Source organism: Chlamydomonas reinhardtii, chromosome 3, assembly GCF_000002595.2.
Source record: "Chlamydomonas reinhardtii strain CC-503 cw92 mt+ chromosome 3, whole genome shotgun sequence".
In the NCBI taxonomy this organism is placed as follows: Eukaryota; Viridiplantae; Chlorophyta; class Chlorophyceae; order Chlamydomonadales; family Chlamydomonadaceae; genus Chlamydomonas; species Chlamydomonas reinhardtii.
In genome coordinates, this window is record NC_057006.1 from 2,384,204 (window position 1) to 2,394,819 (window position 10,616).

At 63.4% G+C, this 10,616-nt stretch overlaps 3 protein-coding genes across 3 annotated transcripts; 1 reads left to right on the forward strand and 2 right to left on the reverse strand.

Moving 5' to 3' along the window:
• Position 1: 1 nt before the first annotated feature.
• CHLRE_03g158850v5 (uncharacterized protein) lies at positions 2 to 4,692 on the reverse strand. The gene is made up of 7 exons (XM_001697385.2): positions 4,262 to 4,692; positions 3,984 to 4,157; positions 3,278 to 3,790; positions 1,837 to 3,114; positions 1,497 to 1,655; positions 1,246 to 1,338; positions 2 to 1,042 (listed from the first exon to the last, which is right to left on the reverse strand). Exons 1-7 carry the CDS (start codon positions 4,559 to 4,561, stop codon positions 497 to 499), a joined length of 3,063 nt encoding a protein of 1,020 aa, XP_001697437.2. The 5' UTR covers positions 4,562 to 4,692; the 3' UTR covers positions 2 to 496.
• A 115-nt stretch (positions 4,693 to 4,807) lies between these two features.
• CHLRE_03g158900v5 (uncharacterized protein) lies at positions 4,808 to 8,400 on the forward strand. Its single transcript, XM_043060656.1, has 6 exons — positions 4,808 to 5,322; positions 5,439 to 5,588; positions 6,040 to 6,315; positions 6,500 to 6,647; positions 6,916 to 7,051; positions 7,434 to 8,400. The coding sequence occupies exons 1-6, from the start codon at positions 4,873 to 4,875 to the stop codon at positions 7,756 to 7,758; spliced, it is 1,485 nt and encodes a 494-aa protein (XP_042925785.1). The 5' UTR covers positions 4,808 to 4,872; the 3' UTR covers positions 7,759 to 8,400.
• A 151-nt stretch (positions 8,401 to 8,551) lies between these two features.
• CHLRE_03g158950v5 (uncharacterized protein) lies at positions 8,552 to 10,531 on the reverse strand. The gene is made up of 4 exons (XM_001697384.2): positions 10,257 to 10,531; positions 10,086 to 10,178; positions 9,327 to 9,477; positions 8,552 to 9,153 (listed from the first exon to the last, which is right to left on the reverse strand). Exons 1-4 carry the CDS (start codon positions 10,310 to 10,312, stop codon positions 9,064 to 9,066), a joined length of 390 nt encoding a protein of 129 aa, XP_001697436.1. The 5' UTR covers positions 10,313 to 10,531; the 3' UTR covers positions 8,552 to 9,063.
• Between the last annotated feature and the right edge of the window lie 85 nt (positions 10,532 to 10,616).

Genomic DNA, 10,616 nt, shown 5'->3' on the forward strand with positions numbered 1-10,616 from the left:
CGACTCTACTGGGCCAGTGGCAACGCCCCGACAGACAGCAACGATGCTTATCAACCAAACACATGACAAGCTGTCCAGCGACGCACAAGATCCACTATATAACCCAGCTGTGTGACTTTATCTAGCTGGATCACCTAGGTGCAGGGCTGAGGGCCCCGGTGGCTGACGATGCACTTCAGCGCACGCGGGTTTGGTTCTCTTCAACCGCACTACCGTACATCATGCATGTACGCTCCGGCCAATCATGGAAGTGCCGCAAAACTCGACGTGGCCCAGTTCGATGTTCGTAACACGAAAAGTACGGTATCAAATACGGACAAAAACGCGTCAATCACGAACCTGTGTTGCCACCATGCCAAAGGGCTCTGTATGCACGATTGACACGCCCCACCTGCTGCCGTCTTACGTATACTACCAACCCGGCCAACTCAGTGGGTTACGATTACGCATGAAGTGCATTCCCAACGTTGAGCACACAAGCAGCCAACGCCGTTTTCTATTTTGTGTGGCCATCAAGTGACGCGTCCTGCAGCTCTGTGCTGAGCGCGGCACCCGTGCCAGCGCTGTTGGCCGCACTGCCGACCGGAGTGCTGTTGCTGCTGCTGCCGCTGGCGCCACCACCACCGCCGCCGTTGCTTTCCGCGCCAGTGCTGCAGGAACCCACGCTAGCGGTGCAGCCGCTTACTGCAGCTGCTGCTGCCGGCTGCGGCGCTGCCGACACAGAGCTGCTGCTGGCGCCCGCCGACTGCCCCACCGCTGCCGCAACCACTGCCGCCGCTGCTGCTGACGCCGCCCAGCCGCCGCCCGCGCCGCTTCCCTTGTACATAAAGCCATAGAACTCCACATTGCTGAGGCAGAAGTTGTACCGGCTGGCGGGGTTGGGCGAGGCATTGGGCGCGGTGAGCAGCAGGCGGAAGGCGCGGTAGGGCGTGGCAGCGGCGGGTCCGATCACGGGCCACGAGGCGTACTGGCCCGGCACCTTGACAGTGGTGTCGTTGGCGTGGCGTTTGAGGTCCACCCAGTTGGACAAGTCGTGGGATCCCTGTGGAAGAAAGCCGCAGACAGGCAGCGAGTGGCGCGGGTTCCTCTGGCAGCCCCTGACAGTCACAAGTGGATAAGGTCCACCCACCCCTCCGAGCCTCAGCAACTGGCGCCGGCGCCCGGCACCAGCTTAACAGCGCCCGTTCGGTCACGGCGTACCCATGCAGCCTAGAATCAGGTAGCTGCTCAAGCACGCGCTCGCACCTGCAGCACCCAGCTGCGCGCAAAGTCCTGTGAACCGTCGTGGCGCAGTGTGTAGTAGGTGATGGCCAGCTGGTGCTGCTCGCCCAGGTCCACCTGCGGACATGCAGCGGCATCACGGTGTGCCCTTCATCGCACGCATCCATGCACGCATCCTTGGTTGAGTTCAAGATATGCTCCAAGCGCGGACGCGCTATCCGTTGTTTCGAGCCAGAACTGGCCGTGACGCCATACGCTAAGACAGCGAATCGCACCTGCCACCAGCTGCTGGCCACGCCGTTGACGTAGCGCGGGCCCGCGAAGTTGGTGCGCACGAACTGGCGGCCGGCCAGCACGCGCGGGTCGGTGGTGCGGCCGGTCGGGCTGCTGGCACGCACGTCCACGCGCTTGGCCAGCATGGGGTTCACCCAGCCCTGTGTGCATGTGGCGCAGAACGCAGGGCGTGCAAGAGTTTAGCACAGTGGACAACTGCCAAGGAACAAGGACTGGTGGCGCGACGCATAAAGGCGCTTGGTCTGCTAACGGCTTTGGTATGTACGGCAGCATTTGTGCAATAAAGTTCTGGCCCGACCCAGCCGCCGCGCCGCTCCTCACTTGCGCGCCGTACTGTGTGCCCAGGAAGTGCAGCACCCCGGACGAGTCGCCGTCACAAACGTACTCCAGCTCCAGCGCAAACGGCAGGCAGCGCCGCTGGTAACGCACTGACCACGCCGCCGCCGCGCCGTCCGCCGCGCCGCTGCCGCCCGTAGCCCCACCCGCTGCCGACGTCTTGACGGGCGACTGCAGCGGGTGCGGTGTGCCTGCCGGACCCGGCGTTCCCGGCCCTCCGCCCTCCGTCGCCACGCTGCCGCTGTGGCCGCTCGGGGCCAGCGGCTTCACCAGCCGCCGCTCTGACGCCGGCGCTGGCATGCTCGTGCTGCGACTGAAGGATCCTGCCCCGCCGTTAGCACTGCCGGGTATGGCCGCACAGCCCATCGACGCTGCGGACGCCAGCGTTGCACCTGGTAGCGGCGCGCAGCCAGCCCCGGTAGGGACAGCACCAGCGCAGCCGGCTGCCGCTGCAAAGCATGCGGCATCCGCTGCAGCAGCGCCACAAGGCGCTGTCCCCGCGGCGGCGCCCACCCCGCCCATTCCACCTGTTGCCGCAGCCCCCGGCGCCCCCTGCATTGCAGCCGCGGCCGGCCCAGCCGCCGCCTCACCCAGCAACAGGAGCTGCTGGGGTGCCTGCTGCAGATGGTGCTGCGGCGGCGCCAGCACGGCGCCGGTCTCGCGGCGGTGCACGTCCAACGCCTCGTGCACCAGCGCCAGCACCGCCGGCAGCTGCACCAGCAGCGGGTCCGCCAGGCAGCCGTGCAGCTGCTCAATGGGCAGCAGCGGGAAGCGGATGAGGCTTAGCACGCGCGCGGCGTCCTCCCTTGCCTGGGCGTGCAGGTGGTGGGACGCCGGTGAGCGGCCTGCTGGCTGCCCCTGCTGCTGGGGCTGCTGATGTGTGCCGTCCACCGCTGCGGGGTCGGCTGTGAGGTGTGGCTCCGTTCCGTCGGTGCTGTTGTTGTGTGCCGCGCACTCCTGCTGCTGCAGCTCGGCCGCGGCTGCGGCGGCGCTAAGGGCCGCTACCAGTGACGACACGTCCAGCTCCGGTGCGGACAGCCGCCGGGGGCTGCCGCCCGCAACGCGCTGCTGCGGCCCTCCGGCGTGAACAGCAGCTCGCGGTGAGTCGCCTGAAAAGTCCCCTGAGTGTTTTCGCCCGGGCGCGCATGCCCCAGCCGGGGGCGCAGCGACTGCGGCCGGTCTCGGCATTTCCGGCCCTGGTGCTGTCGCCGCCGCCTGAGCCACGTGATGGCAGGCCCAATCCCGCACCGCCCAGTAAATTCCCTGCGGTTGCGAAGTACATCGCATCATAGCATCAGTGACGCTCTGTGCCCCTGAGAGCAGCGCCCGGCTTAGTGACCGTTTCCGCAAATAGCCCCTACCCCAGCCACACCCCCCCCGTTTTTCCAACCATCCTTGCAAAGCACCCCCCTCGCCGCCCGCGCACCTGCTCATCCACGCTGAAGGTATTCTGACACACCAGGTCGCACATGGCTGCCGCCGACACAGACAGCAGCCCGCCCTCGTCCGCCCCAGGCGGCGCACCAAACGCCCCGGCCTCGCCTGCCGCTCCGCCTGCTGCCCCCGCCGCCGCAGCCGCCTGCTCTAGCTGCTGCGCCTGCGCCAGTGCTGCCGGATCGCAGCAGGGGTCTAGCTGCCCGTCGCCCTGAAGCGCCACCACGGTCTCAAAGTGCCGCGCGATGAAGTCCAGGCAGAAGCGGTACAGCTTCTGCGTGGTGGGCAGCAGCAGCTCTGCCACCGCCAGCGCGGAGCAGATGTTTGCGGGGGTGGCGGCGGCCATGATGGCGGTGCAGGTGGCGTCGAAGAGCGAGGGCACGGGGCAGGAGGTGGCGGACAGCTGCGCGGCTGCCTCGCGCTGCAGGCGAGAGAAGTCAAGCGGCGCGTGCAGCGCAATGGAGCGGTACGACACGTGCCGGTCCCAGCAGCTCAGTCCAATGTGCTGTCAGGGCAAAGGTTGGGAAAGCAAGTCAGGACGCGTTTGGGGGGTTGCTACTAGTACCACGAATGTTGGGCTGTGTAGCGCATGGGTCGGGCCACTTGGGTGCCCCTCACGGATGCCCCTCTTGTCCGTCCAACCGGAGCCGCCTCTCCAGTTTACCCAACCCCTGGGACTCAGGCCCAGCTATGCGCACCTGAATGCCGGGAATTTCCTGCGCGTCGCGCCATTGGTGGCACACGCCCTGCCCTGGCTCGCCGTGCCCAACAGTGAGCACCCCATGGTTGAGGTCAATCCAGAACTTGCTGAACACCTTGCCGCTGACCCGCGAGCAGGGCACGCCGCCCACCATGCACTGCGTCACGCCGTTCTGGAGTGCGACGGACCAGACGGCGTAGGACAACAGGGGGTGGGTTGGTCAACTGGGGTGTCTAGTGCGGTTGGTGGAGTGGGTCTCGTGGCCTGCGCTCGCACCTTCTCGATTTTGAGGCAGCTGTTCCGGTGGCTTCCGAAGATGATTGTGTAGTTCTCCTCCACCTGCAGCGCGTTGCCCCCGCTGTGCCCGGCCCCACTGGCAGCAGTTGCGGTCTGTCGCAGCAATGGCTGCAGTCGCTTTGCCCCAGGCGTGGACTTGAGAATGACTGTGACATCTGTTTCACCCTTTGCCTCAAACGACACGCAGCCGGTGCCATTCCGCAGTGTGAAACCCTCGCCAGTGAGCCACGCAGCCTCGAACGGAGGCACGACTAGCACGCCATTGTTGACTCTCAGCATTATATCAACCCTAACGGAAGTTCAGAGCTTTCATCCCCAACTCGAGCGGACCGAGTGGAAGGTGTTGCAGCTGCACAAGCGGCCGAAAGGTCGTTATCAGAAGCCCGATTATAATAATTGGGACGTTGTACTAATTAAACATACGGAAAATCAACCCTGGAGGAGTTGCGAGGCGCCCTGAGGGCTGGGGCTTGCCGATCATTTGGGCAATCCGCACGTCAGCAAGGGGAACTCGTTCAACGCTCCCCGATCGATTAACTTGCGTCTGCTTTTATTCACTTGTGACCTTTCGTAGCCAACAGATAGCAGCCATGCAGGCCACGACCCGCGTGCCGGCCAAGTCCGGTGTCTCCAGCTCGGCGAAGCGCGTTGCGGCTTCGGGTCGCCGTGTTCTGGTGGTCCCCAACGCGGTCAAGGATGTGTTCATGCCCGCGCTGAGCTCGACCATGACTGAGGGGAAGATCGTGTCCTGGCTGAAGAATGTTGGCGACAAGGTCAAGAAGGGCGAGGCCCTGGTGGTCGTGGAGTCGGACAAGGCTGATATGGACGTCGAGTCTTTCGCCGATGGCATTCTGGGCGCGATTGTCGTCCAGGAGGGCGAGCGCGCAGTGGTCGGCGCCCCGATCGCCTTCGTGGCCGAAAACGCCAACGAGGTGGAGGAGGCCAAGAAGAAGGCCGCCGCTGCTGGTGGCGCTGCCCCCGCTGCCGCCCCCGCGGCCGCTGCTGCCCCTGCTCCGGCCCCCGCTGCTGCTCCGACCCCGGTGAGGAGGCATTTGCTTGCTGAATTCGCACACTGACCCTTTTTTGACGCGCTTGATTTGCACGGCTTTGCGTCAAGTGGGCTTTGCTAACATGGTGGCTACTAAAAAATATACAGGCCCCGGCTGCCGCGCCCGCTCCGGCCCCCGCCCCGGTCGCAGCCCCGGCGCCCCCGGCTCCCACCCCGGTCCCCGCGGCGCCTGTCGGCCGCGCGGATGGCCGCATTGTGGCGACCCCCTACGCTAAGCAGCTGGCTAAGGACCTGAAGGTGACTGGGTCGGCTGCGGGGGAATTCAGGCAACGCTTGAAAGCCGTATAACGCTTACAGTAGGCCCCGTCCTGTAATGCGAGCGTTACGGCGCACCTCACTGTGGCAACTGATCGCGGATTGAAGAACTTGCGCGGGGTGCCCAGCGCTGGCTACTTTATTGACACAGAATAGAACTCAGATGGAGTCGACGAAGGGGCTGCGAGGCATTAGAAGAACCAGCGTGTCCAGGGCGCATTGCATGCCGCCCGCCCTACCGCGCCACTGGCGGGAGAAAGGGAATCAGCGGTGCCGGGACGCGGACGCTTGGCGTGCCTCGTGGACATCAGCGGCAGCGTACAGCAGCACCGCGCATGGTTCAACTGAACAATGCTAGGGCCACCGCGGTTAACAAGCTGACGGTCCTTCATGACCGTGCTCCTTACCATACACTTCCGATGCCGCTGCGTAGGTTGACCTGGCCACCGTTGCCGGCACCGGCCCCAACGGCCGCATCACTGCCGCTGATGTGGAGGCCCGCGCTGCCGGCAAGGCCGTCGCCCCGGCTGCCGCGCCCGCCGCCGCGCCCGCGGCCGTCGCCGCCGCCCCCGCCGCCGCGCCGGCGAAGGCTGCCGCCCCGGCTGCCGCCCCCGCCAAGGCCACCACCGTGTCCGAGCTGCGCGGCACCACCAAGCCCTTCAGCACCCTGCAGGCCGCCGTGGCTCGCAACATGAACGAGAGCCTGAAGGTATGGGGCGGGTGCCCAGGCGGGCTAGGTGCTGCAGGAGCAGTAGGGTTGTGGTGCACGGCAATGAACACCACCAAGTGACGTCACGCGGGGCGCAGACACATACTCCTGGGGGTGGGGAATGCGGATGAAAATGATTGACCTGACTGCGTTACCGCTCGCGCACACGCAATAATTTGTGCAGGTGCCCGAGTTCCGCGTGTCGTACGCCATCACCACCGACAAGCTGGACGCGCTGTACCAGCAGCTGAAGCCCAAGGGTGTCACCATGACCGCCCTGCTGGCCAAGGCCTGCGGTGTGGCCCTGGCCAAGCACCCGCTGCTGTACGCTGGTGAGCAGAGATACAGGGCTGCGGGTTTGCACGGCAGCATGGGGAGGGGTGGAGGCAGGGGCAACAGGCAGGCAAGGGCAATCCACGCGGCAACCCAGTTGCGAAGCCCGTGCGGACATGTAGCATGGGGAGTACGACTGCTGAGCATGTGCTTGGTCCGACCGGCACCCAAGTGCGGTGGTTCTCGGGGCCGCGAGCACTACATGCGACTTGCGCAGGGTCCGCTGCTAGCCGTCTTAATCCCGTGTCCCCCGCTTCTTGAACGCAGCTTGCACTCCCGACGGCAACGGCATCACCTACAGCAGCCAGATTAACGTGGCGCTGGCCGTGGCCATGCCCGACGGCGGTCTGATCACCCCTGTGCTGAAGAACGCGGACTCCACGGACCTGTACCAGATGTCGCGGTGAGTGGTGTGGAGGCAAGGGAAAGCCGGGAGCCGGAAAGGGGAAGTGAGTATGGGGAAACGGTAGCGGAAGGGTTCAAGCGATTGGGAAGGCGGGGTAAGCGGATGGTGATGGCCAGATACAAGGGCGCTCGTGGCAGATGTGACCAAGGCATGACCAAAAGCGCCAGCGGAGCGTGTGTACAAGGGGCTTGCGCGTCGGCGAGTCGCGGCGGCGGACACTGCATGTGGGGAAAGCAGAAGTAACTTGGCTCAGCGCACGGCGTACAAGGGTACGCGGCGCGTCTGCACTGAATATGCCAGTCCTTTGTCACCGGCACCAGTGTTAGCCGCTTCCTAAGACGTCCCCGCTCCTTGAACCACCTCCACTGTCGCCCCGCAGCAACTGGGCTGACCTGGTCAAGCGCGCTCGCTCCAAGCAGCTGCAGCCCGATGAGTACAACAGCGGCAACTTCACCATCTCCAACCTGGGCATGTACGGCGTGGAGACCTTCGACGCCATCCTGCCGCCCGGCACTGCCGCCATCATGGCGGTGGGCGGCTCCAAGCCCACCGTGGTGGCCAGCCCCGACGGCATGATCGGCGTGAAGAAGGTCATGAACGTCAACCTGACGGCCGACCACCGCATCGTGTACGGTGCCGACGCCGCCGAGTTCCTGCAGACGCTCAAGGCTGTGATTGAGAACCCCGACCAGCTGCTGTTCTAAGCAGACCGGCTACTACACGCTGCAGCGGCTGTGCTTAGCAGCAGCTAAAGCTACTAGGTGGGCTGCAGGGTTAGCTGTGGCGGCTTGCAGCGCGCCTAGCGAAGGTGATGGATGGTGCAGCTGATGGTTGGATGCGCGGGTACCCAAGGAAAGGAGGAGGTTGGGCGCGGGCCCGTGCAGTGAGGTTGTGCGAGGACGTTGGAACTGTGGCGCGTACAGGGCGGTACAGGGTGCAGTTGAGCACCACATAGATAGAGCAGGGTGGCTTGAATGCCATTCCCTTGGACCGGAACTGTATGGGCGGTGTTACGTGCTCGGACTGATCGTGTTTGTGAGGTTGCTCGACGATCGGCGCGCCGTGGAGCCTCTGTGACCAGCCACTCATGCGGCGTTGGGTGTTGTTGGTGCAGTTGCGGAGGCGGGTTGGGGACGGGACTGCTACACAGTCGCGTGTGCGGCGATTTTGTCGGGCCCAGGTGCCACCCGAGCCGCCGGCACTGAGGTGGCATCGCTTTCCCATGAGAAGAAATGACTACTTGACATGCGGGGGATTGTGAGCCGGCTGCAAGGGCCGGGAGACATCGCGTGACTGCCTCGAATGGATGGCCCTATTGTGGCCCTTATGTAAAGTTGCAAGCTACGTTTCGCACGCGAAGTGGTGTCGTGGTGATGGTTCCATTGCACAGCTTGTTCCTCGTGCCACTTTAAATGCCATTCAAGTTCTGTGACTTGTGTGATGGCAGGCCATCCTAGGTCTGCGTCCAGCAGGGGAGCGCCATGCCTCGCAGAGCATACTGCAGCATGCTTACATTGCTTCTCCATTCCAGCTTTGCTCATGACTCATCAGCACAAAGTCAAGGCCCCGAACTACTTACGGAAGTTGGCGCCAGTTGCATGCCTGGATCTGCCTGCTCAGACCTCGCGTCCTCCTCGCCATCACACGCTCGCCAACAGGGGCATCCCTGCTCACCAAGACACAGCCTCGCGCAGTACGGCGACCAACACATTCCTGCCTCAACTCGCTGCGCGGGCAATGCACATGCCGCATCAAGGAAGCCCCGGTGCCATCAGTCGGGGCCTTCCGCTAACTTGAAATTTCATGCGCACCGCTACGCGTCGTCAACAATATTTGAAACACGCCGATGTCCGTTGCATCCATGCGTCCTCGTATGCCAAACCCAGGCACCATCTTTCAACATTCCCAACGCCCAAGCAATCAAAGTCACAGCCGACTGTTGACCGCGCAGTGCATTAAAAGGGAACCCAGCACGTCAGGCACGAATAGCACCACCGTCACATAACCTATCATTTGCCGCCTTTCGAGTGCTGTTGCCCGTCCACGCCGTACTTGTTCTGCATCTTCTGCAGCTGCTCCTCTTGCTCCTTTGTGCTCACCTACAGCAGCAGGGCAAATAGGGTGCGGAGCTCGAAATCGTGATGCATGGATGCTGGCCACCATCTGAGGTGCTTGCGTATCCTGAGCCAACGCCCGGCCACTAGTACATGACAGCTAGTCCATTGCTGCCACGTCCCTCCTCAAGAGTGCAGCAGGCTCCTAGTGTACCCACCTTCTTGTTATGCCGGACTGGGTTGAAGTACAGTACAATCAGGTAGCGGTTTGCCACGTTGAAGCCTGACAGATGGTCGCACGCCGTCTTCGCATCGTAGATGTCCTCATACACGACGTATGCGGTACCGCGCGCCTCCTTGGTTGTACCACTGCGATGGTTCCGACAGGGGGTGCTGGTGTCAGTAACGAGGAGACGCGCCGCCGTGTTGCAAAGCCTTAGCTATCCAGCTCTGAACACGCATCTTTGGCCTAGACCCCCACTGTCCTGCCAAACGTGTCATTCCGGCCGCCGGCTAGCTCACAATAAGCCTGCCACGTGCAGCCACCACCGACTATACGGTAGTCTAATCCGCACCATGGCCAAGGCCGCACACGCAGCCAGGCAAGCCCTCTGCACGTGTGCTAGCTGAGGCCTCAGCCTATCTGGCCCTCTGCGCCACCCTGGGTGCCCGCCGGAAGACCCAACGCCTGTTGCATGCCCAACAGGCGTGCCGAAGCTATAATAGCAAGCTGCGGCGCCGTGTCGCCATAACCTTCCTGTGATGTCGCCTTCCAAAACTACCGACGTGTGCAGCGTGTGAAGCCCGCGAACACCCACCCACCCACGCCACCGCCGTCCACCCCTGCCACCGCCACCCACCCACACAGCCTGCAGCCCACTTGCCACCCTCGCACCCCACCCAACCCGTCACACGCCCGAGCCGCATAGCTACAGCCATATGGCGAGCACGAAGAGCCGCACCATCACCGGGCTCACATTCGGATCTGACGGATGGGGCCATACTTGCCGAAGATGTCATACATCTCATCCGAAGAGATGTTAAATGGAAGGTTGCGAACGAATAGAGCCCTGCAAGATGACAGGCGCGTGAGCACTCGTGAAATGGACTGCTGGGCGCCCTTGGGCCCCAAACCCAGCCCAAAGTACCTGTTAACCTCCGGCGGCAACCGCTGGTTGCGAGCACGTTGAGCTGCTGCTGCCATGGCTGCTCAGCCCGCTAGAACCGCCGCTCCGGGCTTGGCCCGCACCACCGCGCTGTTCCTAAAGGCTCTAGAGGTATCAACAGATGACTAGTTTGCTATCAAAATTAATGTGGGACTGTCAATGCGGCACCAATGAACCAAGGAGAAGGACAAGAAGCTTGAGTGTGCGGGTTCAGGGATTAACACCAGGAAAATTGGATTAGTTCTGTGTCCTGCAAGCAAGAGCTATGCATGTGGCGGGCAGCACCAACACGACCTTCCGGCAAAACCCGCTTGGCAATTGCGATGCGACCAACTTTCGTCA

Bases quoted from the DNA above. Each gene is read 5' to 3' on its own strand.
- CHLRE_03g158850v5 (XM_001697385.2), bottom strand. From the start codon at position 4,561: ATGCTGAGAGTCAACAATGGCGTGCTAGTCGTGCCTCCGTTCGAGGCT. The intron at 3,791-3,983 runs GTGCGCATAGCT...TTGCCCTGACAG, and splicing joins AGGAAATTCCCGGCATTCAG to CACATTGGACTGAGCTGCTG. The intron at 1,656-1,836 runs GTGAGGAGCGGC...ACATGCACACAG, and splicing joins GCACACAGTACGGCGCGCAA to GGCTGGGTGAACCCCATGCT.
- CHLRE_03g158900v5 (XM_043060656.1), top strand. From the start codon at position 4,873: ATGCAGGCCACGACCCGCGTGCCGGCCAAGTCCGGTGTCTCCAGCTCG. The intron at 5,589-6,039 runs GTGACTGGGTCG...GCCGCTGCGTAG, and splicing joins AGCTGGCTAAGGACCTGAAG to GTTGACCTGGCCACCGTTGC. The intron at 6,648-6,915 runs GTGAGCAGAGAT...TCTTGAACGCAG, and splicing joins GCACCCGCTGCTGTACGCTG to CTTGCACTCCCGACGGCAAC.
- CHLRE_03g158950v5 (XM_001697384.2), bottom strand. From the start codon at position 10,312: ATGGCAGCAGCAGCTCAACGTGCTCGCAACCAGCGGTTGCCGCCGGAG. The intron at 10,179-10,256 runs GTACTTTGGGCT...GTCATCTTGCAG, and splicing joins TTGCCGCCGGAGGTTAACAG to GGCTCTATTCGTTCGCAACC. The intron at 9,154-9,326 runs GTGGGTACACTA...CTGCTGCTGTAG, and splicing joins CAGTCCGGCATAACAAGAAG to GTGAGCACAAAGGAGCAAGA.